Genomic DNA, 27,980 nt, shown 5'->3' on the forward strand with positions numbered 1-27,980 from the left:
TAGGGGCTGAATTTTCTAGTGCTCATAATACATCCACAGGGGAATCCAAATATTTCAAAATTGTAAAGAATCACTATCCAGCCAATTTTCAAAATTTCCCAAAACTTTGTATTACCTTTAAACCAAGTACATAGATCACGGGGAACCAATGGTCACCGATTAGGCATTATTTGTTATATAGAGGGCGCAAGTAGCTACAAGTAGTGCAGTGTTGCTTTAAACCAAGTAGCCATACAGACTTATTGTCCTTGTGCTTATGATCCAAAGACTAATGAGCTACACATAGTTTAGCAGCTTCTCTGATGTCCAGATAGTTCAGAAAAAAACTTCACCAGAATCATATTATCAACTAAGGGTCAGTAGGGCACTGATTCCCAATTGACACATGTTCGTTGACATACATGCTCAACTGTAGAGTTAATGCTAGGATGCCTTTCTGGCGCTGAACAGAATGCAGGTGATAAACTGATTAAAGACTCATTGAATATTGTTTGCTGAGAGCCATAAGGGCACTTCATCATATCTTACAACATTCAGCTACTGCCTACTTGCATCTAAACAACAATTATAGATATGTGTTTCATGCACAAGTGATACTACAGGTCACACCATCATGACTAAAACCTTGTATAATGTTTGTTCCATGAAGGTGCCCTAGTGGTTATGAGGGAGATACTTGTGAGATTGCTCCTAGCACTCTGCCTCCTACTATAGCTACTACTCTGGAGGGGAGTACCATGGCAACGGAAAACATCACTGAGATGACCAACACCACAACATCATCCCAGACAAGTAAGTTATGAGGGGAGCGCATAATCATTGAGCTTGTGGGGGGATTAGAGGAATTAAGAATGACACACTACTGGATTTATTCAAAGGAAACACGATGGCTCAATGGTAGAGCAGTGGTCTTGTAACTGGGAGGTCCTGAGTTCAAAGCCCAGTTGATGCGTTAGTGCCCTTTGGTTAGGCATTAATCTTTATTACCAAGTCCCTCAAAGAGAACTTAAAGCTGTTAACCCCCTGGACATTTACTTACAAGCATACACATGCTTTGTTTTTGGTCAGGTGAAACAAACCAACTTACCAACCAACCAACCAACCAACCAACCAATCTTGATAGGAACCGTTTATGCATTTTTTGTCTTTATTTTTGCCCTTTAACTTCAATATTTGAATGATTTGAAATCAAAACCCCATACGCTGTTGATTTACATTGGACTTATCAGTCACATTATTTTATTCACAGTAGGATTTATCTCATGGTGCTATAAAGCAACATCTTAGAGCAGTGGCTCTTAACTTGATATACCATGCATGTTCCAGAGACTCCAGTCTGAGCTTAGCATTCACCTTGGTAATTTTGATGGTCCCAAGACTCCATCAGATGTTTTGAATCAGAATCATGACTAAATCAGAAATTCTTACCAGGATCTAAATCCCTGAAATATGCTTCATTATATTATATAGGATTCCAATGAATGTGGTGAATTTGTGTCTGTAAAATGTCCTGCTGGAACTCCAAAACAAGCCCAATGGAGGTCATGCCTAACAATTAACCTCTAGGTTAATCAATACTCATTGTCCTGCTTTCATTAGTAGTTGTCGCTCGAGTTCATTCTGCTACTCTTTGTTAAATTTGATAATAATAATAACATTCCTTTCTTGTATAGAACATATCACATTATCACGTCCCTATGCACTTCCAAAGTGCTCTGGAAATTATTACCCTAGCTTTAGCTCCGTCACCTGTTATCAGCGCACAGTGCATGTCAAGGAATATTTCTACTCGGTACCTATTTACCACACCTGGTCTGAGTGTGGCAAATGTAGATTAATGTCTTGCCAAAGGACATTAGTGCCGCGGCGGGACTCGAACCACAGACCTTGTGATCCGCAGTCCGGTGACATATGCACTCGACCACAACATTTTCATTTCAGTACTTATATTGCTTATTCAAGATTAGTTTTTCAATTGATCCCCACTTTCTTATTACATTCTAGCTTACCCATTGATAGATTAATACTTTTGTCATGTTTGCATAATGAATCTTGCAACAAATTGTAATGTTGTTTTGCCCTTTTCATTCTGTTCTATTCGAGATCTCTACACTTCAGATGGTGCTGGCTCATCATTAAGCAGTGTAACTACAGCTGTTCCTCTAGAAACTTCTACATTTTCTATGGCAAGTCAGGTCTTGACTACAGATAAGTCAGTCACCTCACAAATTCAAACCACCAATAACTTACCACTTGTAACATCAACCCCTGGGGAATATACCTCACAGATGAGTACTTCCACAGAGCTCTCAACTGGGACTGTTATTCTTTCGTCTACCACGATTGATGTAACTTCTGAGAATTCTGTAACTGACCCTGAATCAACTGTCCAATTTACTGAGGATACTACCACAAGTGTTCAAGGTTCAACCACAACAGTTGGTACAGGAGGTATCTCAGCAACTGCAACAACCACTCAGTCTTCTATGGAAATGAGTACTGGTGCAGATACGACAGAGATATCGACTTCTGATGTAACATCACAATCTCCTACTACTTCAGGATTCACAACCTCAGGTTTGAGAACTGGTGCAGAATCAACAGAGCCAGGGACAAGGACTACTGAGGAGGAATCAACTAAAGCAGGAACAACTGAAGGATTCACCTCAGATGTAACATCTACTGCTTTACCAACATCAGATATCACCACCAATGGTCTGACTACCGAGGAGGAGACAACTGAATCAGGAACAACTGAAGGATTCACTTCAGATGTTACATCTACTGGGCCGTCAACTTCAGATATCACCACCAATGTTCTGACTACTGAGGGGGAAACAACTGAATCACAAACAACTGAGAGATTCACCTCAGATGTTACATCTACTGCTTCCTTAACATCAGATATCACCACAGACATTCCCTCAACTGGGCCGTCAACATCATATATCACCACCAATGGTCTAACTACTGAGAAGCACACAACTGAATCGGGAACAACTGAAAGATTCACTTCAGATGTTACATCAACTGGGCCGTCAACATCAGATATCACCACCAATAGTCTAACTACTGAGGAGGAGACAACTAACTCGGGAACAACAGAAGAATTCACCTCAGATGTTACATCTACTGCTCTACCAACATCAGATATCACAACCAATGGTCTATCTAATGAGGAGGAGACATCTGAATCAGGAACAACAGAAGATTTCACCTCAGATTTTACATCAACTCTGTCGTCAACATCAGATATCACTACTAATCGTCTGACTACTGAGGAGGAGAGGACTGAGGGAATAACCTCAGATATGACATCTACCGCTCTACCAACATCAGATATCATTACCAATGGTATGACTACGGAGGGGAAACAACAATCTCGCAAACATAGCGATTTTGTACTCTTATATATAAGAGCAGAAATTTGTAAAGAAATCATGATCAGTACAGGTCAAAAGTTGATATCTACTTTAGATAGGAGTATTTGTTTCCCATTTATAGAAAAGTATGGCATGATTGACAAAATTGAAGTAATCAGTGGGGTTGTTTTTGAGTGTGTATATTGTTGACTTGAGGTTCAATTGGTTTGAGAGTAAGTTAGCATCTGCTAAAGATATCAATATCACATTCAGTAGAATAAAAACAAAAAAATATTGAACACTTTGAAGTAATTATGAATTGATAAAAATTATGATAATTATAATATTGATGTTAACAACAATACAAAGTATTCATAATCAGTGTTTATGGGCATTAGTATTGATTTACAGAGAATTAAGAATAAGTCAACATCTTCTCTAGATTAACAAAAAAATAATGTGGGATTCAATGCTTTTTATATATCCATGTTGTCTTTGATATATTTTAAGAATCTAGATGTTTTGTCATATTAAGTAGTATCAAGAAAATCAGTTATCTAACTTTGCGTTTATACCAGATGAAAATGAGTGTGCATTGGTGTCATTAGTTGCTTCCAGGAGGGTAACAACACCACCCCTGCTCCAAAACCTTGATGGTGGTTAAGGTTCTGAATTGTTTCAAGATGTTGTAATTTTAGCCCATAGCTTATGGAACTAGTTGTTTTGTGTAATAAGCTTATGGGACTGAGACAATTCAGTAGTTAACAGGTTAAATCTCTTGCATTTAATTATCATCTTTTCTATGTGTTTATACCAGATGAGGATGAGTGTGCCCTTGGTATTAGTGATTGCCCCCAGGGGTGTAACAATACCACCCCAGCTCAGAACCCAGATGGTTTCAGTTGCTACTGCTATGAAGGCTTCATCGCTGACCTGCAAGGCAACTGTGTCCGTAAGTCAATTCAATTCAATTCAATTCGCATTTATTTCATTCTCGATTAAAAATCATATTGATACAAGTACCAAAGAGTTCGCTAAACTTCTGGCCATATGTTGCACAAAGAATCACAATTGATTACTAGTCACATTACTTTGAACCAGTCAGGCATCATAATAATCTTGATTTATGTTAATGACACAAACTTAATTCTAACAGAATAGAAGAAGAAAATGGACTGGAACACAGAATATCCAGCAGACAAAATAAATAATAGCACTCCAACAATTTCGATAGAAAATGAATGATTGCCAACCAAGTAAGGATGTGCAGTTCATTTATCCTTATTTTTACAATATTTAATTCTAGAAAAATCTTGTTTTCAGGGGTGCTCCTTCTCATGACCCCTCTTCAAGCTCAGTCACCCGTCTTTCAGGCTAATTAGGTGATAATGTATAATAAGATTGGTCTCCCGTTTCATTTTCAGCGGAAACAAGCTGCATAAGTACTGTATGTAGCAATGCAGACTGTGTTAATCTCAATGGAATGGAGATGTGTGTTTGCTACAATGGCTACAAATTCAACAGCTCCGACATCACATCTTGTATAGGTAAGCACTATTCCGTTATTACTATTCGTTACTTTGTATTGCCTGTGCCTTGGATAGAGATAATTGAACTTAATCACTCTGACCCTTGACCCTTGGGTCTCTCCCCCCAGTATAACTGATGGGGATGTACAGGTGAAGCCCTATACATGGGTCACTCTACTCTTGGCGAGGAGTGCAGTGGGTTCTGAACGTGCATCAGGATTACTTTCCTACACTTGAGATCTCTTTTTGACATCGTGTATGAGAGACATCAATCACATTGTTTTTCACTGTTTCCTAGTGTGCATCTACATGTATGAATCAGGGAAAGGGCTCATTTCACAGACAACACTAGCTCGGAGTCATCAATCCAAGCTGGGAGGTGTTTCACAAAGCCTTTTTTCAATGAAAAATGACAGAAGTCAGTGACAAATCTGCTGATAACCAATCAGAATCAAGCATTTCAGTAGCTTATAACAAAGCTGTCATTTATCACTGATGACAAGTTTTGTGAAACATCCCCCTGATTTCTAATCATGATCTGTGGATTGACATGAAGACACTTTACTAATTGAGCCAATTCCCTTTAAAATCTCAATTCAACTAAATTACCATTCTCCTTCCTTTCTAGATATTGATGAGTGCACTGATGTAGAATACAGCAACATGTGCAATCAGGACTGTACCAATACCATCGGAGGGTACAACTGCTCTTGTTTTGAGGGGTATTCCCTTATGACTGATGGCCGCACATGCAATGGTAAGATTTGCAAATCATTGACCTTTGACCTTGTAAACTATGACAGGCATACATTCGTAAGAATTATGCGTAAAGAGATGCGTAATAAAGAATACAGTTTTTTGTATACCTTGTACATTCATGTCACGTACATCATTGAGGTTCTGTATCATACCCTTATTCCATTTCCATGAAGTACCGAAGCTGTGACATCATAAAAATCTATTCTTAGAATTTCTCAATTTTTTCATTTTCCGAAAGAGCATAATAAATAATGTCCAAATGTTGAAAACCAGTTAAAAAGGTTAAGTATTGGCTGAGATATCACCATCTGAATGAATAGATTTCCTATAGGAAACTGTGTTATATTGCTCTGGTTCATAAAGTTTTGAGCCAGAGCATATAACACTGAGCAGGAACAGGATGACTCCTGGGACCCGCTTCACAAAGCCTTTTTCCAATGACAAATGACTAAATTCAATGACAAATCTGCTGATAACCAATCAGATGAAAGGATTTTACTAGCTTATAATCAAAACTGTAATTTTTCACTGATGCCAAGTTTTGTGAAATGGGGCCCTGTACTAAAGCCTATGGGAAGAAAAGAAATCAGGAATCAATGGGTTAATATAAGCTCTGAGTTCAAGATTTTGAAGATAAACAGAAGTGTGTACCTTTAAAGTTTGAGTCATCAAACAGAATAGATTTTCCTACCTGCATATACTTTGTATATGTTCCTTTATTTCTTGACCAGACATGCATTTTGTAGAAAAATTGTACATATCACACTAAATTTTATATTTTCTTATTACCTTTTATCATTGAAACCTAGGTGTCATTGAGTCTCATGATGTAAATGCCATTAGCGTACAGTATGTTGATGAGATACTGAATTATTTAGTTCATAGCAATATTTCTTTTTTAGAATGCAATTGCATAATCTTCTGTAAGAGATTCTCGTAAGTGTATGGTTGTGCCTAAACATTGTGAGGTACATATTATTTATTTAATTGTATGTCATTTTGTTTTACTCCTTTCTTTTTTTAATCAGATATCAATGAATGCCTAGAAGGAAGTAACACATGTGATACAGCATCTCAGATATGCATTAATACAGTGGGAGGTTTCATGTGTCAATGCATGACCGGATTCGTACAAAATGGATCAATTTGTCAAGGTAACATACATGTGTTTTATTTCTATTATTTATTGCAAGAGTATTTTGTTGTGCAGTTTCCTCAATACAATAATAGAAGATTTTTCTTTTTAGGATAGTTTCAAACTATTTTGCTCAATCTCTGCACATATCCTTCTTTCAAAAAATTTGAGTTTGTTTGTTATTCACTCTGTCCTTTTTTCTATTTTTATATACTCCTTGTTTTCCTAATAAATAAAGAAATTCACAATCCAGTGAAATGCTTTTTATTACATTGTGCTTGAGCATTCAAGATGTTTTTAGAAATGTTTATAGGTGTTTTACTTGACTAACGAATTAAGAAGAAATTTTCCTCATTATTCTTTAATAATTATGGGAGAACTTATACATGTTTTTGTTTTCTTTTAGACATCGATGAGTGTGCTGACAGCAGTTTATGTGGAACAAATGCAATGTGTATCAATTCTTTTGGCAGCTACATGTGTAGTTGTGTGAGTGGTTATGATGGAGATGGGATCACCTGTCTTGGTGAGTTTGATATGGAATTCAAGTCATTTACTTTCTCATTATGATATGATAATAATCTATGAAGAACAAAACTAACATGAACAGGATTCCTTGGGTCCTTGGAAATCCTTTGAAATTCTTGATTTTTCAAAGTTGTCCTGGAAAAACCCAAATGTGATTTTATGGCTGGAAACCTGTTTTATAAAATCAAGGCGTAATTCTTATTTTCTGCATAATTCTTCTTCAGATGAATAGTGTTTTAAAATAACAAAAAGGTACAACATTGTTATTAACATCAGATTTTGGGGCATTTTTTGTTAAAGAATCTATTTAATTGTTGTAAAAACCTATACATTTCTTTCCTTAGCTCGTCATGTGTAGTGCATAATGTAACGAATATTCTTTTTTTCACTTCCATACCTTGATCTGTAGTTAATTCATGTAAGCTATTAACTGTTCTTCTCTTCCAGATGTTGATGAGTGTTCAAATGGGAATGATCGTCATGAGTTTGCACAGTGTGTCAATACAGAGGGATCCTATAACTGTTTTTGCTTGAGTGGTTACACCGGAAATGGAACATTCTGTGAAAGTGAGTATTTTATCTTTAAGAAATTCAATTCAGTGAAATGTAAAAAAATAACAATGGTTACACCGGAAATGGAACATTCTGTGAAAGTGAGTATTTTAACTTTAAGAAATTCAATTCAGTGAAATGTAAAAGAATCATCCTCTAATATCTCATTATTATATTTAGGTGATAATTGTTGTTAAAGTGTTATCAAAATTCCTTTACATTACTATGTATCTTATTTGATTAAAGATGAAAATTGTTTCTTTTATTTGAATAGGACCACTATTATGTTAAATTGAATTGGATGTATTACTGTAAATATACTCATACTATTGCATATGTCACTTTATTATGTCATTGCACTCAGTATCATCCATTTTGAAAGCATTAAGAATTGATTTCATTGTGCAAGTAATCTTATTTTATTTTGCATTTGCTCATTATTTTTGATATCCTGAAAAGGGGCAAATGTGATTTACTTGGATCAAAATTCTTTCTTCCAACAGACATCGATGAATGTGTGAACGACACCACCTGCATATCACCAGCGGTCTGTGTTGACACCTCTGGAAGTTTCATCTGTGAATGCCCCAGTGGATATGACCCTACTGGAACCAGCTGTATCAGTAAGTTAGGAATATGGTTCAGACTATTTACTCCTCATACCCCCCCCCCCCCAAGGCCCCATCTGGCATTCAGTATTACATCCAGAGCTGCAGATCTTGTTCAGTGCCTCTATACCCTTTGATGCATATTGTCCATAGAATTTAAATGAATTTGTTAGATAATTGGGTATTTCATTACCCAATCGATCATTACAGGAAAAAAAATCAAATAAGCCGTCATGGGGTCACAGCTGTTTCACAGAATTTGTTTTAGGATGGCTGATAAGATATTTCTCACATTTCTTGTTCACATTTCTTGTAAATGTAGCTTTATTTACATGTATATATTGAAATTAAATATTTTTGTCACAGTTAATATTCAATAAACATACTTGTACAAACGATGTTTAATCTTTCAAACATTTTCTGATTATTCTTCTACAAATTCCAATATAAAGGCCACAATTTCTTGTAACTTTAAACTTGTATATCTATCACTAGTTTTCCTTGTGTACATTAGAATAAGATTACAGTAATTATTTAATTCTCTAATTTCTTTCTACCCAGACATCAACGAGTGCACCCTGTCTCAGAATGACACTCGCCGTCATGAGTGTGAATCCAATGCTGCTTGTGTGGATCTCCCTGGGAGTTATAACTGCTCCTGCTTAGCTGGTTACCAAGGCAACGGACTCCAGTGTGAAGGTGAGTGAATGGAAGTTGTGAGACCACTGATGTAGCAGAAGTTGCAGTGATATTTGATTATTGTACACAGCATTATTGTCTGTTAAGTAGCGTACATAGCTCAGTGTAGTGATACATTAAGATGTGTTTGGCATAAAAATGGCATACAATCTGCCTATGATATTTGATTATTGTACACAGCATTATTGTCTATTAAGTAGCGTACGTAGCTCAGTGTAGTGATACATTAAGATGTGTTCGGCATACAAAAATGCATGAGATCTGTTGCAAAGAGACAGAGCTATAATTTAGCTGTGGAGCTTGCATATACATACCTCTAATACATGTACCTTGATTAATTTAAATAATACCAAATCTGGAAATCAGACGGGCTTTATGTGTTTAGATAATCCAACATCACCAACAACTAATGACCATGGATTGAAAATTTACTACTGGGTACTTATTTCTTCCCATAGACGTTACACAAGGCCCGCTTAATTTGCTGCATGCACTGTTTCAAAGTTAAATGGTTGTGTTAAAAAGTACTGTCTCTTTATTGACCTGGGTTTGTCTTTATATTTTGCATCAAATTTCTCCACTTCCAGATATCAACGAGTGTAACACACCAGATGCATGCGTCACCAACTCCCAGTGTACTAACATGAACGGGTCCTACATGTGCACATGTGATGCTGGTTACCGTGGTGATGCTCGCATCCAGTGCAATGATATCAACGAGTGTGATGAGAATCGTATCATCTGTGATGAGAACGCCAGCTGTAACAACACGGTTGGTAGCTACACCTGCACATGTAATGATGGATTCACATCTAATGGAACTGCGTGCACGAGTAAGTACAAATCCCAGAACTAGTCTCTCAACTAAATAATAATAATAATTTAGCTTTTATATAGCGCTTAATACAAATGTCTCTAAGCGCTTTATAAATATACTATTACCCCGGTCATTGGATACAGTGCATGCCCGCACACAATGTATGCATAATCTCCACTCGCTGGGGAGCATTCCAGCCAGCCAATGTTGAAAAGAGTTGCTTATGATCCAAATCAATAGCAAGTCCCCGAATCAGTCACAAACCTTTACCAGACATAAATGAGTGAATAAAAAACAAATAAATATTTCCTTTTATCTTTTGACATACATATTTTAGAATAATATCAATTTCATCCTTTTAATACAGTCAGACAGAACCTTGGTTTTTCTTGTCTTGAGCTTGAACTGTACTCCTGATAATGAATTATAACCTGTTTTTTCTCCCTACCTTATTTTCAAGATCCCAAACTCTCACAGAACCCCTGATATCTATAATCGTCATTTTACAATTATTGTAATCCTTTACCTTATCAAATATGTATTTGTAATGTTGCATTATCTTCTCCCCAGAAAGGGCCTTATAGATTTAACATATCTGAAATGAATGCTTGTTAGACATTTTTACCCTCTGCAAGATGGACAACAATTGATCCTTTGACTGCTGCATCATCTCAGTACCGTAGATCCCATTCTCATTGGCAAAGGGTGACAAAACAAAAAGTCATTCTTTCGGTTTCCGGATGAATAAAAGTTCCACTGGAGATAGTGAGGCCTTTGTAGCCATGCGTTTAACACAGTAATGATATCTCTTGTTGCCTTCCAGATGTTGATGAGTGTGTAGAGGATACCCTGAATGACTGTCATCCCCTGGCTACCTGCACAGACACCATAGGAAGCTACATCTGTACCTGTCAGACTGGATTCATCTCCCCTGAAGGAGCCAGAGGCAGATCATGTGATGGTGTGTATTTCAATAACAATTCAAGGAAAATGAAAATGAATTCATGTATAACAGGCAACAAAAGATATTATATACCTCACTTAAGAAATCCAGCCATCTGATTGGTCGAATTGCATTCATAAACTTCAACTGTTCCTGTAAAATTCTCGGTAACCATGCTTAAAACATTTCAATATTTTTAATAACCATGGTTATTAAAAATAGTTGGTCAGCCTCCATGGTTACCCCATAGGTTTACATGTTAAAAAATGGTTTGAGCGATGGAGGATGCCGTATGTGTGCGAAGGATTGGTCGGTAATTTCAATACAATTGAATCTCGATCGATCTTACCGACAATTTTATCTTGCATTGTTGACATGAAGACGAAAATAAACTTCCAAAAACAAAAAAACAACATCTGCCGATAGATCTTGATCTAAGTTCGTGCCAATATGCATTGCAAAAGTAAAAGAAGAGTCCGTATATGGAGCTTTTGCGAAGCATTCATCACACGCGAAGCCGGTTTCAATCCATTTTAATGTATATATTGGAGAAAACTGCCAAGCATGTTAACGGCGGGCCATAGCCGAGTGGTCTAAGTGTTGGTTTTCGGTACACCTCTTGTTGTACGCAAGAGTTCGAATCCCGTCTTCGACAAAAATGATAAATATTTTTAATTTGTCATTTTTTAGTCTATTTTTTTTCGGCATATAAAAGTATTAATGACTGCTTTAATATTCGAGAAATAGTTGTTTTTTATACGCTCTCGGGAAGGTTACAATTGGGCTATAGCACAATTCTAACCTTCCCTTGAGCGTAATAAAACAACTATTTCTCTCAAAGCAGTCATTAATACTATAAAATATACCAACCAAACTGAACATGGTAGTTTAGTCACAGCACTAGAATGGAGAGTACATGGTTCTGGGCCCTGTTTCATAAGACTTGATATCAATAACAAGTTACAAGCTACTGTTATAGGCTACTGAAATCATGGCATCTGATTGGCTGAGAGCAAATTTGTCATAGAAATTTAGCATTTGTTATAGATAAAAAGTTTTATGAAACATGCAGGCCCCTGGTCTAGAAACTATCAAGAGCTCTGAAGAAGAAGAAAACAAATTATTGCTTTTTACTGAGAAAATCCAGAAAAGGCTTCTGTGAACCAAAAAGTGATTAATTCTCTGATTGTCTGAAGTGTTGTCAATTTGCACTGGTCTTTCGCTTGTCTATGAAAGTTTGTGTATATCAAAGATTATTTAAGGGTTCCTAGCTATTGTACAAGAGATGCAGAAGCTATGAGAAATGTCTTTCCATAAAAGACCACGTTGAAGTACATAAATAATAGACAACAGCTTTATATCACAAAGCTTTATGTTTTGTTTCAAATCAGCAATAACCATCAGCATCATCACAATTATTTTTTGTTCTTTAATATTGTACATCAGATCTTGATGAGTGTTCACTAGGTATCAGTACTTGTGATGCAGTGATGGAAGATTGTTTTAACACCTACGGAGCCTTCACATGTAGCTGTGCTGATGGCTATGCACTCAGCAGTGGACAATGCCAAGGTATACATTGGTATTGCTCTCTACTTCCCCATTAGGCTGAATTATGAACATATGATTTGAGTGATGAGAACTTATTTTCATTGAAACAGGGTATATGAAGAACAGATGAATCTTTGAGAGAGCCTTCAGATTATATATATCTGCTATGTATAGTCATCTTGAATACATAAGTACAAAGTTTTGTTTAACATGATTTCAAACACATTTAATACCTCCCTTACTAAAGGTACAGCAACACAATGCTCAACTCAGAATGAACCTAGAGAATCCTCAAAGTTGAAAGAATCATACTTTTGAAGCAATATTTTTTACAGAAGGCCACTTGTTTACATGCAGGTGCCAAAGTGTTTCAGAACATCAAGTATTCTTGATTATGATAATGCTACGAGACCAATCAAAGAATAATACTTCCTCAGTGATTCATTACTGTATTTATTCATTCCTTATTTTCATTTCTTTGATAGATGTTAATGAATGTCTTGATGACCCTTGTGATAGCCAGGTGAACACCCGATGTGAGAACCTACCTGGATCATACCAGTGCGTCTGCAGGACAGGTTACTATGTCGTCAACTCTCAATGCTTGCGTAAGTATATGCATAGATATCATTCAAAAAGTTTTTGATTAGTATTTATTTCCTATTAGTATTTCTATTCCCCCACAAATCATGAATATAACACATCCTGAAATAGGAATGATTAAATTTGGTCATATGACCAAATAAGTTTTATTTTCTATCTATGAGAGCTTTATATACATGTACTGTACTGCATTCATTTGAACTGTACTCATGCATGTATCTGATTCTTAGACAGGACAATTGTGATAACCAACATAGTGAAAGAGGATTGTAATTGTTAAACATTCGTGCTAGATACAAGAGCCTATTACAAATTATGATGGAATATGATGCAAATGTACATTGACTGCCTTTTAGTAAATTGTGTTTAAAACGATGTCATACTTTACTGCTCGTTTAAGTGTGGTAATTCATTTCTTCCATTTTACCCCCAATCCATCCATCCATGTTCCACCTATCTGTTCACCAATCTGCTCACCAATCTATTTATCCGCTTCATCAATTAATTTAGTCCTTTCTTCATCCATCTTCTATCTTTGGTTTATCCATCCATCAATCCATCTAACTATTCATCTGTCAAAACAAACCACCGATCGGTTCACCTCATAGACAACTAATGGAATCCTTTTGATGAGAACTTTCCCTATTATATATTATGTATATTTTGATCACAGCTGCCATGTCAATGCTTCTCTCTGCGACCTTCACTGATATTGCTGGATTGGAGGTGCTCGGACAGTACTTTGTTTACAATGATTTTGCTTTGTACATACCCCAGCTTGAAATAGATGTGAGTATAATTATATGTTTTTAAGTCTGATCATTAACAAAGATGTAATATTATACAGATATTGACTGGCAGGGGAGGGGGGGGGGGGTGATATTATATATAGATATTAGATAGCTTAGACAGATATCGAGATGTGATTGTTTCAGAGCTCGTCACATGATATCGATTGCGAGGATCTATTTTCTTTTCTCCCTTGAATTTTTTTTTCTCCCTCAAAATGTTTTTTTTTTGAGAAATTTGTTTTTCTCTAATTTTATTTTCTCGAAAAGTTTTTTTGATAATTTTTTTCTCTCAATTCTCCCCCCCCATCTTTTTTTTCTCCCTAATTCCCCTCCCCCCCCCCATTTTTTTCGTCAATTTTTTTTCATCTCACTTTTCTGACTAAAATGTCTTGTTTCAAAAAAGGAAGGAAGATAAAAATATAGTGAAATGTCTACAATTTTCTTGGATATAGTCATTTGGAATCCACAAGGTGAATAGCACACTGATTTTGTGTTTTGATTATCCTTCTTGTAAGACAAATGTTAATACTCTCCATTCATGTAAATTGTATATCTCCTGGGAGGCGTTTCACAAAACTTTACATCAGTGACAAATGACAGTTTTTGTTATGAGCTACTGAAATCCTTGCTTCTGATTGGTTATCAACAGATTTGTCACTGATTTTTGTCATTTGTCATTGAAACAAGGCTTTGTGAAACGGGTCCCTGATGAGAGCCAGAAGGGTATTAACTTACATCCTTTACCTCAGAGTACTAGTAGATGTTCTTCCTGCCCTCAACAGATGTTTCCTGTCCTGTAATACAATGTTTGTTTCTGTAATGATCCTGACTGTCACTAATTTCCTCTGAAAATACTTTGTCCTCTAGGTGGACACCCTCCTCCAAAGCGCCGGTCTGACCAACTACACGGCTGTCTCCGTCTCCACCTCTCGTCTCCAGACATTGGGAGTTGAGGTCGAGTTCATCCTGGACTTCCTTGCGACATCTACGACCACGAAAGATGAGATTCTAGTGGCTTTCCTGGCAGGGCTTCAAGGGAGAGATGATATTATCCTGCCAGATAATGTCATTATCAGGAGTACTGCGTTTGTTGGACAGCCAGGTTAGTCCATAACAGAATTTGTTATTTGGTACCGGATTTTTTTTCAGGCTGCAAAGGCCATTTTTGCAAACAATAGACTTTTGGAGTAATCAGGATTTTGATGTTGAGCAACATTACCGTAGTAAATTAATCTATGAAACTTTAACAATACATCCAGGGGGGTGTTTCACAAAGATCCCAAGTTGAACTTATCTCTAAGTTGGACTTAACATTTATGGAAAGCCATTAGCATCTTTAAAAATATTTTGTAAAAGTTATTTTAAAAGGCATGAAAAGTTGATTTTGTTCATTCATATTTTCCATTATCTAGGAGATTTCATGTTCTTGATGTGGAATTTATAAAAAGTCTAAAATACTTGAATTTTCGCTTTTGAATATATTTTATTTTAAGGCTACAAATGGCTCTCCATAATTTTTAAGTCCAACTTAGAGTTAAGTTCAACTTAGGATCTTTGTGAAACACCCCCCAGATATTATATGAAAACTCTATTTTTTCCTCCTTGGAAATCATGATGGTAACTTTTGGTCAATTTATAGAGATAAGCATTATTAGGTCAATAAATTGACAGTACTTTTGAACATTACCATTGAACTTTGAAATGGAAATTATTTCAATGAAGTTATATCATTTTTTTTACACAGATACAAATCTTAGTTGGTGTATTTCACATACTCTCTTTTCTTAAGTTAATTCATTTAAATACTGCACATGTATGTGTAGGCAAATTGAGGCTTGGTTGAATAAGAAGAATGAAATTTATGGGGAAATATGATTCATCTTAAAAATTGTACAATGCTACATGGTCTGTTGTCCCCATTATCCATTAATAAATTACAAGAGTGAAATATTGATGAATTTGTACAAAGTTGAAGGCTTTTCTAAGTGATGGATTTTCACAGATATTTTGTGACTTCTGAAAATGATGGATTCTGACAGATTTGGTGACTTCAGAAAGTTATGGATTCTAAAAGATTTGATGAAACCTGATAAATTTGAAGACTTTTTTTCTTTCTTCTTTTCTTGAATACAGTGATTAATCCATGTGTGGAGGAGACAGACAACTGCACAACAAACTCAGACTGTATCTTCCTTGGTACCTCTGGAAACTATACTTGTCAATGTCAAGATGGATTCATGGGAGATGGATTCACAACCTGTACAGGTACTGGATGAACAATTGATTTTTAATACACCAGGGGCAAACTACTCACGAGTTATGATTGATTCAAATCAATCGCAACAGTGCCATAGTTTACTTAAGATATGGGAGATTGTAAACTTGCAATTGATTGAGGACTAGAGATCCAAACAGATCAATGGCAAGTCTCTATGAGTCAGAGCCCTGGTATACTATATGGCAGTACATTGTGGAGCATGTACATGAGATGTTAACTTTTAAAATGACACCAAGTTTAAGAATATATATCTCGAATTTCATTGCTAGAGACAGATTTTTAATCAATTTTTATTTTATTTTAATGAAAAGAGTTTCAATGAAAACATTGTTCCTTCATATCAGTGTTCACATTTTATCAATATTCTTGAAGGAGAAATTCAAGTTTTAGCTTTTTAAGTAGCTAAGACCTTCATTTGCAAAGAAAGAATTACTCAGTTTTGGGCAAAACTTGTTTATATTCATATGAAAGATGATGGATGGCATACTCTGAGGAAAAGTAAAAATAAGATAAATAAAAACCTGACTTTGGGTATTACAGTAATCACTTGGCAGTCAAGGTCTTCTTTAATAATCCAATCATTTTTTAGGCAAAAAGATGTCATATATTTGAAAGATGTTCATGCGTGGGTATATAGTCGTCCAAGAAGTAGACAACTTGCCGATCACTACATAACACTGAGATAATGGGTATAACACTCCTGTGCGTACGTCCGTGTGCCGCCTTCTATATGCCCACACTTGAGTAACTGTAATATGACTATTAAAATAATTTGAAGTTACAGTACTTTCTTCCCCGATGTTTGGTAATCCAATAAACTTTCCTGCTTCAATTTTCCTTATGTTATTTTTCTGCTTTTCTGATCATATCCACATCTGTTTGAGATGTATCGTATTTATCAACATTACTTTCTTCTACACAGACATCAATGAATGCCTGAATGACACGTCATGCACAAATGAAGGAGAGAGGTGTGTTAACACTGCCGGAAGCTATTCTTGTGACTGCATGATAGATAGAGGTTACATTGCTAATGATGGAGTATGCACATGTAAGTCTCTAGTAGTTTGTAGGCTGATCCTGTCTGTAGTCCCAGGTAGTCAAAATACAGTCTGTGTGAAACAGGTGCATTATAATTTTGCTCACAAAACTACCACCCCTGTAAAATTTCCAAATAGTCTATCAGAAGATGTAATGAGCAATAAGCTGCTACGATTTGTTGAGTGCATATTTTGTCTAAAATTCAGTTCCATGGTAACTGAAGCACACCTTAAAGAAGTTTAGACTAAAAGTTAACAGCCCAAATTAGAAACTGACTGGTTGGCAAAGGGAAAATAAGATATGGAGATTGATGATCTCAGTGAAGACAAGTAAACAATGATTTATAGAAGTTGGGTGGGACAAAGGAGGCGTGATAGCTCAGTGGTAGATACATGTAGCAGTGGTTGCATAACTTGGATGTCCCCTTGTTCGAAACCAAGTCGATGTGCTAGTGCCCTTTGGTAAGGCATTAATCCTCATTACTCAGTCCCTCGGAGAGGACTTAACGCCGTTGGTCCCCTGGTTGCTTACTGACAAGCACACCCATGCTTTCTTAGCAGTCTGGTAAAACAAACACACCAAATGACATTGGACCAAATGACCATTTACCTTTGCAGAATTACTTATCTAAGGTAGATATTAAGTCTATCAACCTCTTTTATTCCCAACACAGTATATGAAGTATACCGTGGCCAGCTCACTGTCAATTTTATCAGCGGTCTCCCAGCTATTTTCACTTCAGACCTCACTGACTCCTCTAGCCAGGCTTACTCGAGTCTAGCTTTCTTAGTCAGCAATGCGGTAAGTTTATGTACAGAATATGTACAGTGTATCATTTGATGATTTCTGCAATGTATCTTTCGAGTTAGTCAGCTCATTAATATACATTTTTGTGGTTTTGTTTTCCAATTGTTTTTGTACAAATAAATCTTGCAGGAAAGTATGTTTAACCTGTTACTTACTTGAACCAGGAGACTCCTGTATTAAGCCTGTGGCAATGAGGAAATTCAGTAGTGGATTAATATTCAGATTGCTCTTTGTATGCATGTAAATAATCTTGCATGATAGTGTCAGAAGTACTCTCTTTTTTTCTCTCATTTTTATGACGGCTCTTTTTGGATATTCGATAGTAAAAAATAATTAGATTACTTTGTGGCAATTTGTTTATGTTTATACCTCACTGTTAGTTTACCAATGCTGTTTAAGAACTAAATCACCCATTGCTGGCATGTATCTTAAATTTTGGCTTGCCGTATAGAGGTTTGTGGATAAATAGATGTTCATGTGCATGGTATAGAAAAAAAAGAGAGATAAAAGAATGTGTTTTTATGTAACCATTTCAGATACGATATCTCTTCCTACTGGAGCCAAACCTGCAAGACTTCTTCCAGTCTTGCACGGTGTCTGGTTTCACCAACGGCAGTGTGGTGGCGACATACTATGTTTCCTTCACCCAGTCGGTCAATATTTCAAGCAGCTCCCTCACAGCTCTCCTTGTGAACACCCTTGAGACTGGTGTCATTCTTACTACAGGCATTGCCTCTCAAGGGAATATCAATGTAGATATTAACTCTGTGGAATTCACCAGTAAGTAGACATTTCACTGTTAAATTCTTCCGAGTATTGTACTACCGGTACTGCATTTACAGTGTACATGTAAATAGTTGGTATTTAATTCAATACTTCAGGCAGAAATATTTGAATTTTACTCAGTTAGGAAACATTAGAATTCAATTGCATTGTTTGGCTTTCATACATACCTGTATTTAACCTAAAGTTAAAATCAGACAAAGCCAATTGTTTTGAAAACCTGGAAGTGCATCCGTTATTCTTGTCAAAGAAATACTGTAATTTGATGATATTGTTTGACTTTTTCAGAAATTACCCAAGAGTGCACAAACACTTTCTGTTTCAATGGAGGAATATGTTCTTTGCAGAATGGATTGAAAGTCTGCCAGTGAGTATAAGCTCATTTTTATTCTTTTCATATAAAGTTACATGTGTTTACCCATCTCCCTACTTGTATTCAGATTTTAAAGTGCACAGTGGACTTAAAGGTATAATACAAAGTTTTGGTATGGGGTCATGAATTTGGTTCAAATGTTCAGTGATCATTGTCGCGGTTGAAATCGAGTCTAAAGTTATGAAATTGTAAATAATAATCTCGTTATGTTGTATAGCTCCCTCTCAAGGTCAAGATATTAATAAAGCTATAAAACAATGTTTCTTGACTAAAATCGACCGATTAGCTATTCCCGTTTGGATTTTCATGGTCGCAGCTACCATTGTATGGCCATAGGCGCTATACACCAGTTTACAGTTGTATCAGTGCGCATGCGCAGACAGTTGACCTCGGGTCATTGGCCCTGAATTCAGGGCCAATAACCTCTGACCTCTGGTATTTATGCGTAAATTAAGATTGCGCCCATGCAAATAATGATGTGCGCGCACAACGCAGCGCGTAGGCAGTGATATCATCAAAATTTGCATGGGCGCAATCTTAATTTACGCATAAATACATGACCTCTAGGTCATTGGCTTTGTTTAAAATGGCGCACACAACTGTAAACTGGTGTATTTGAAAATTGTTTTAGGGGCTGAATTTTCTAGTGCTTAGAATCACTATCCAGCTAATTTTCAAAATTTCCCAAAACTTTGTATTACCTTTAAACCAAGTACATAGATCCCACAGACTTATTGTCCTTGTGCTTATGAACCAAAGACTAATGAGCTACACATAGTTTAGCAGCTTCTCTGATGTCCAGATAGTTCAGAAAAAAACTTCACCAGAATCATATTATCAACTAAGGGTCAGTAGGGCACTGATTCCCAATTGATACATGTTTGTTGACATACATGCTCAACTGTAGAGTTAATGCTAGGATGCCTTTCTGGCTCTGAGCAGATGATGCAGGTGATATACTGATTAAAGACTCATTGAATATTGTTTGCTGAGAGCTATAAGGGCACTTCATGATCCTATACTACATTCAGCTACTGCCTACTTGCATCTAAACAACAATTATAGATATGTGTTTCATGCACAAGTGATACTACAGGTCACACAATCATGACTAAAACCTTGTATAATGCTTTGTTCATGAAGGTGCCCTAGTGGTTATGAGGGAGATACTTGTGAGAGGGCTCCTAGCACTCGGCCTCCTACTATAGCTACTACTCTGGAGGGGAGTACCATGGCAACGGAAAACATCACTGAGATGACCAACACCACAACATCATCCCAGACAAGTAAGTTATGAGGGGAGCGCATAATCATTGAGCTTGTGGGGGGATTAGAGGAATTAAGAATGACACACTACTGGATTTATTCAAAGGAGACACGATGGCTCAATGGTAGAGCAGTGGTCTTGTAACTGGGAGGTCCTGAGTTCAAAGCCCAGTTGATGCGTTAGTGCCCTTTGGTTAGGCATTAATCTTTATTACCAAGTCCCTCAAAGAGAACTTAAAGCTGTTAACCTCCTGGACATTTACTTACAAGCATACACATGCTTTGTTTTTGGTCAGGTGAAACAAACCAACTTACCAACCAACCAACCAATCAATCTTGATAGGAACCGTTTATGCATTTTTTGTCTTTATTTTTGCCGTTTAACTTCAGACTCCGCGAGCTCTCTCGCCTTCTTCAGCGTAGGGTCTGCTAACTGCGCTTTCCTAATATCATCAGGAGAAACTTCTGGGATAGGAGACATTACCTTCAGTGGAGTCTGTTTCCGTTTACTAACCTTAACCTGGGATCTCGTCTCAACTGCCATCCCTACCTCAGATAAATTCTTACCTTGATCATCATGGCCTGAAGTAGACGACCCCCAGTTCAGATTCGGAGCATTGGGTGGGAGAACATTTTGGATGTTCCCTAGAATCACATCAAACACTGGTGATTTCATACACAAAGCTACAACACAGCCTACATAAAAAGGACTGTCAACATGTACCTTAGCAGTAGGATACCAACGCACACTGCCATCGATGAGAATACACTGCCTGTGTTTTCCTGTCATCTGATCCTTGGCGGCTAGGCTCCTACGAATCACTACACAAGAACAACCTGTGTCTCTAAGAACTGAAACTGTTTGAGAATTAACAATTCCATCCTTAACTGGCATGAGTGCACGCAACTTACCTGTACAAGCCGCACACATTTCCAGTACTTTCTTCCTCCTCTGTTTCCTTGACGGTCTAGTCCGCTCCATCCCGGCGGCAGACATCGTGACAAACATCCCAACACTCTCGACCTGTGTTGTATCTTTGTCAACCCCTGAATCTTGGGAAGAAGAACATGTTGGACATTCAAAAGATAAGAGTCTGTTCACCTCATCAACTTTTTCATGATTTGTTTGAGACTTGTCCTTACCTGATGACTTCTTAGGATTATGGGATTTTAATCCCATAGCTACAAAACTTCCAACCTTTTGAGGTTTTGACTTAGAAGTTACTGTACAATTTCTTGCAAGATGACCCATTTGGTCACACAAATAACACGGCCCAATCGCCTTCCGATTGGTGGGCTTCTCACTGTGAAAGGGCTTTTCTCTGTGAAAAGCTTCACTCTTTTTCTCTGACCTGTTGGATGTCATTACTTTGTTGTCCTGTCTTGGACCCTTGAAATGACCACCATGTGCTGAGATATAAATCTGAGCAGCGTCAGTCATCTCCCTAGTAGTCTTGAGCGTACGCTCTCTCAAATAGATAGCAAGCCCTGGACTCATCTGTTCAAGAAACTGCTGTCTAATAATCAAATCTTTCAACCCTTGATAAGATTTGTCTGTCTCCGTAAGATCCAACCATCTTTCGAAGTAGTGTTCTAACCTAGCAACAAATTGACCAGCATACTCTCCCGTCTCTGGCGTTGCTTTGTAGAACTTCTTCCGGAAGTCATCTGCTGACATCTGGTATCTGCGAAGGAGGGCGTCCTTAAGCTTGGAGTAATTCTCAGCTTCATCTGGTGCCAACCTACTGTAGACTTCCAACGCCTTTCTGTAGAAGTGCACCTAAATTAATGGCCCAACAATCTGTTTGCCATCTCTGACTACTAGCGTATCTCTCGAAACGCTCTAAATACGCATCCATGTTGTCTCTACTTTCATCAAAGTGAGGTAACTTTGGGATTCTTGTCAAACTATGGTGTTCGCGACTGGTATCTCCTGACTGAGATTCATTTCCCCTTTTGGCCTGTTCTAAGGATATCTGTTTATCTAAAATATTCCCCTCTAGTTGCTTCAAAGCAAATTCTTGTTTCTTATCTTCCCTTACAGCTGCTCTTTCATCACGTGCCTGTTGTTCTCTTTCTTTAATGAACTCCAACAAGGTCTCACCAACTAAACCTAGTTCCTTACCTAAGTTAATCAACTTTTCATCAATGACCTCCATACTGATAACCCAACCTAACAATAAAGCGGGACTATGGTATTGATAGGTGGTGAACCTATCTGGGTAACTAACCCCTTCCCAAATTCGCTCTAAATGCGCAAATTGCTAAATTGTCACTTACCAGAGAGAATCAAGAACACGTTCTGCCGATTTGAATACTTGCCACCGACTCCTGTTCTGTATTACAGAATCGCAAAATATTCCTAGTTCATATAAAGATAACAATGAGACACAAAAGTGAAAAGGTCAATAATGTACATGAGATAGTTAACGCTCTAAAATGTATGCGGTTTCCTTTTACATGTTTTATAATATACAATCAGTTCAAAACACTAAAAGAAAACCTAATATTCCTGCGAGAGGTCCCGGGTTCGACTCCCGGAAGAGCCCCCAAAATGTCACAACTGGGTAAACTCAGGTGACTTTAATTCGTGATCTAGTTAACTCTCTTATCGTCTCACAGGGAAATTTACACAATAAACAACGAATTCAAATTCTGTTAAAGTGTATCAAAGGATATCATCTTCTTCTTATCTTTATTACATTACTTCTTATCACAATAGAAATGCATATAAAGATATAAAATATATATTGAACCCAACCCTGAGGTTGTATTCTAAGCTGTCACAAAATCACACCTTTGTACAGAGTATCGTCACTGAAAATGGTCGTAAGTTTATCGTACGTCTGGAAATATAAATAAAATAACCCACTTTAGTGATGCAATCACTCAAGATGTGATAATAAAATATTGTTCATGGGAACAAAGAAACCATAGTTGTTACTGTTGCTGGAACTTGTCCCGTGTAACGAAGGGGTTGCTCCATCTGTAATGGCACCTTCATCTCTCCTTAGTCGTTACAGGTAGAGATCCACCCATTGTGGCATGAACTTGGATACCGGACTTGCTCTGTACGTCCTAGCCGGAACACCATCTAAAATTAACATTAACCCAGGCTATTAATAGTCTACGGAATAATACTAAATTATTCATCATCTACTTAATATCTTTTAACAAGACTATAACCATCATCAGGCAATACAATAACATGCATTACAGAAAAGGCTTCTATCATAATGATTTACATTGCATTACAAATATCCTTTCAACATCCAAAAGAGCCTGAATTACTGAGTGCAAATCCTGCGAACATGTACTTTCAGTTATTATTCAGAAATGAACAATATAATGTATAAAGAGTTACATTATTACTTTAGAGAAATGATTTGCAGTCTTCATTATTCATCCCTAATGCAAAGGTTCACTTGTGACCTTGACTGTCTCAATGACAAATGAACACACCCAATGTATCATTATAAAAAGGAATACAAATATGGATTAAACTTGGATTAAACTTACAGTTTGACTGGTTGACTGAAATGCAGAAAATCGGGGCAGGCCTCAATGTCGGTTCTGGTGATCGTGACTCTCTATGGAAATTGGACTTGCAGCGCAAAATGCTATGAAACAACTTTCATTTACCTCCAACCCATAGGTCCTATGAAACAACTTTCATCCACCTCCAACCCATAGGTCCTGCCTGTATGACTTGTGTGCAGATAGTGACACTACACTGCAACGTAAGGCAACCCACCCACTATAGCTATGCATCACCTGTTTGAGCTACAATGTATGTAGAGTGCAGTGGAGCCTAACTACGCAATGCATTCAACCCAATGCTGTAATCTACATAACAATTAAGCGGGTAGCATTGAGGGGAAAGGTTGAATCCTAACACCTACCTGCATATACTTTGCATATGTTCCTTTATTTCTTGACCAGACATGCATTTTGTAGAAAAATTGTACATATCACACTAAATTTTATATTTTCTTATTACCTTTTATCATTGAAACCTAGGTGTCATTGAGTCTCATGATGTAAATGCCATTAGCGTACAGTATGTTGATGAGATACTGAATTATTTAGTTCATAGCAATATTTCTTTTTTAGAATGCAATTGCATAATCTTCTGTAAGGGATTCTCGTAAGTGTATGGTTGTGCCTAAACATTGTGAGGTACATATTATTTATTTAATTGTATGTCATTTTGTTTTACTCCTTTCTTTTTGAATCAGATATCAATGAATGCCAAGATGGAAGTAACACATGTGATACAGCATCTCAGATATGCATTAATACAGTGGGAGGTTTCATGTGTCAATGCATGACCGGATTCGTACAAAATGGATCAATTTGTCAAGGTAACATACATGTGTTTTATTTCTATTATTTATTGCAAGAGTATTTTGTTGTGCAGTTTCCTCAATACAATAATAGAAGATTTTTCTTTTTAGGATAGTTTTAAACTATTTTGCTCAATCTCTGCACATATCCTTCTTTCAAAAAATTTGAGTTTGTTTGTCTTTTTTCTATTTTTATATACTCCTTGTTTTCCTAATAAATAAAGAAATTCACCATCCAGTGAAACGCTTTTTTATTACACTGTGCTTGAGCATTCAAGATGTTTTTAGAAATGTTTATAGGTGTTTTACTTGACTAACCAATTAAGAAGAAATTTTCCTCATTATTCTTTAATAATTATGGGAGAACTTAATAACTTCTACATGTTTTTGTTTCCTTTTAGACATCGATGAGTGTGCTGACAGCAGTTTATGTGGAACAAATGCAATGTGTATCAATTCTTTTGGCAGCTACATGTGTAGTTGTGTGAGTGGTTATGATGGAGATGGGATCACCTGTCTTGGTGAGTTTGATATGGAATTCAAGTCATTTACTTTCTCATTATGATATGATAATAATCTATGAAGAACAAAACTAACATGAACAGGATTCCTTGGGTCCTTGGAAATCCTTGGAAATTCTTGATTTTTCAAAGTTGTCCTGGAAAAACCCAAATGTGATTTTATGGCTGGAAACCTGTTTTATAAAGTAGCTGTTATTATTGAGGTAGCAGTCAAAATCAATAGTAGACACTTATAACAATAAACTATTATTTAGTATGGCTTTGATTTTATGTTTCCACCCCTCTAACAAACACCAGTGGTGATTTGATAAAGAAATCATATTTCTCAAATGTACACATTTTAATGGATGATTCCTTTATTACTTCAGTCATAAAAAGGTGATCCATTTGTATCTAGAGAAAATAAAGATAATAATAATAACATTCCTTTCTTGTATAGAACATATCACATTATCACGTCCCTATGCACTTCCAAAGTGCTCTGGAAATTATTACCCTAGCTTTAGCTCCGTCACCTGTTATCAGCGCACAGTGCATGTCAAGGAATATTTCTACTCGGTACCTATTTACCACACCTGGTCTGAGTGTGGCAAATGTAGATTAATGTCTTGCCAAAGGACATTAGTGCCGCGGCGGGACTCGAACCACAGACCTTGTGATCCGCAGTCCGGTGACATATGCACTCGACCACAACATTTTCATTTCAGTACTTATATTGCTTATTCAAGATTAGTTTTTCAATTGATCCCCACTTTCTTATTACATTCTAGCTTACCCATTGATAGATTAATACTTTTGTCATGTTTGCATAATGAATCTTGCAACAAATTGTAATGTTGTTTTGCCCTTTTCATTCTGTTCTATTCGAGATCTCTACACTTCAGATGGTGCTGGCTCATCATTAAGCAGTGTAACTACAGCTGTTCCTCTAGAAACTTCTACATTTTCTATGGCAAGTCAGGTCTTGACTACAGATAAGTCAGTCACCTCACAAATTCAAACCACCAATAACTTACCATTTGTAACATCAACCCCTGGGGAATATACCTCACAGATGAGTACTTCCACAGAGCTCTCAACTGGGACTGTTATTCTTTCGTCTACCACGATTGATGTAACTTCTGAGAATTCTGTAACTGACCCTGAATCAACTGTCCAATTTACTGAGGATACTACCACAAGTGTTCAAGGTTCAACCACAACAGTTGGTACAGGAGGTATCTCAGCAACTGCAACAACCACTCAGTCTTCTATGGAAATGAGTACTGGTGCAGATACGACAGAGATATCGACTTCTGATGTAACATCACAATCTCCTACTACTTCAGGATTCACAACCTCAGGTTTGAGAACTGGTGCAGAATCAACAGAGCCAGGGACAAGGACTACTGAGGAGGAATCAACTAAAGCAGGAACAACTGAAGGATTCACCTCAGATGTAACATCTACTGCTTTACCAACATCAGTGATCACCACCAATGGTCTGACTACCGAGGAGGAGACAACTGAATCAGGAACAACTGAAGGATTCACTTCAGATGTTACATCTACTGGGCCGTCAACTTCAGATATCACCACCAATGTTCTGACTACTGAGGGGGAAACAACTGAATCACAAACAACTGAGAGATTCACCTCAGATGTTACATCTACTGCTTCCTTAACATCAGATATCACCACAGACATTCCCTCAACTGGGCCGTCAACATCATATATCACCACCAATGGTCTAACTACTGAGAAGCACACAACTGAATCGGGAACAACTGAAAGATTCACTTCAGATGTTACATCAACTGGGCCGTCAACATCAGATATCACCACCAATAGTCTAACTACTGAGGCGGAGACAACTAACTCGGGAACAACAGAAGAATTCACCTCAGATGTTACATCTACTGCTCTACCAACATCAGATATCACAACCAATGGTCTATCTAATGAGGAGGAGACAACTGAATCAGGAACAACTGAAGGATTCACTTCAGATGTTACATCTACTGGGCCGTCAACTTCAGATATCACCACCAATGTTCTGACTACTGAGGGGGAAACAATTGAATCAGGAGCAACTGAAGGATTCACTTCAGATGTTACATCTACTGGGCCGTCAACTTCAGATATCACCACCAATGTTCTGACTACTGAGGGGGAAACAACTGAATCACAAACAACTGAGAGATTCACCTCAGATGTTACATCTACTGCTTCCTTAACATCAGATATCACCACAGACATTCCCTCAACTGGGCCGTCAACATCATATATCACCACCAATGGTCTAACTACTGAGAAGCACACAACTGAATCGGGAACAACTGAAAGATTCACTTCAGATGTTACATCAACTGGGCCGTCAACATCAGATATCACCACCAATAGTCTAACTACTGAGAAGCACACAACTGAATCACAAACAACTGAGAGATTCACCTCAGATGTTACATCTACTGCTTCCTTAACATCAGATATCACCACAGACATTCCCTCAACTGGGCCGTCAACATCATATATCACCACCAATGGTCTAACTACTGAGAAGCACACAACTGAATCGGGAACAACTGAAAGATTCACTTCAGATGTTACATCAACTGGGCCGTCAATTTCAGATATCACCACCAATGTTCTGACTACTGAGGGGGAAACAACTGAATCACAAACAACTGAGAGATTCACCTCAGATGT

The 27,980-nt window shown here is 37.2% G+C and overlaps 1 protein-coding gene and 1 long non-coding RNA gene across 2 annotated transcripts in view; one reads left to right on the forward strand and one right to left on the reverse strand.

Moving 5' to 3' along the window:
- Positions 1-27,980, forward strand: part of LOC100888627 — a 201,883-nt gene that overhangs the window by 149,361 nt on the left and 24,542 nt on the right. The window contains exons 99-105 of the mRNA XM_030997330.1: positions 650-792; positions 2,104-3,354; positions 4,180-4,314; positions 4,787-4,909; positions 5,520-5,648; positions 24,664-24,789; positions 25,173-25,292. Coding sequence (XP_030853190.1) covers positions 650-792; positions 2,104-3,354; positions 4,180-4,314; positions 4,787-4,909; positions 5,520-5,648; positions 24,664-24,789; positions 25,173-25,292 — 2,027 coding nt within the window. The remainder of the gene's footprint in view (positions 1-649; positions 793-2,103; positions 3,355-4,179; positions 4,315-4,786; positions 4,910-5,519; positions 5,649-24,663; positions 24,790-25,172; positions 25,293-27,980) is intronic.
- Positions 23,084-24,252, reverse strand: LOC115929126. The gene is made up of 2 exons (XR_004066318.1): positions 23,945-24,252; positions 23,084-23,519 (listed from the first exon to the last, which is right to left on the reverse strand). It is a non-coding gene; the product is annotated as an uncharacterized LOC115929126 (long non-coding RNA).

This window comes from Strongylocentrotus purpuratus, unplaced genomic scaffold, assembly GCF_000002235.5.
Source record: "Strongylocentrotus purpuratus isolate Spur 01 unplaced genomic scaffold, Spur_5.0 spur5_scaffold_4, whole genome shotgun sequence".
In the NCBI taxonomy this organism is placed as follows: Eukaryota; Metazoa; Echinodermata; class Echinoidea; order Camarodonta; family Strongylocentrotidae; genus Strongylocentrotus; species Strongylocentrotus purpuratus.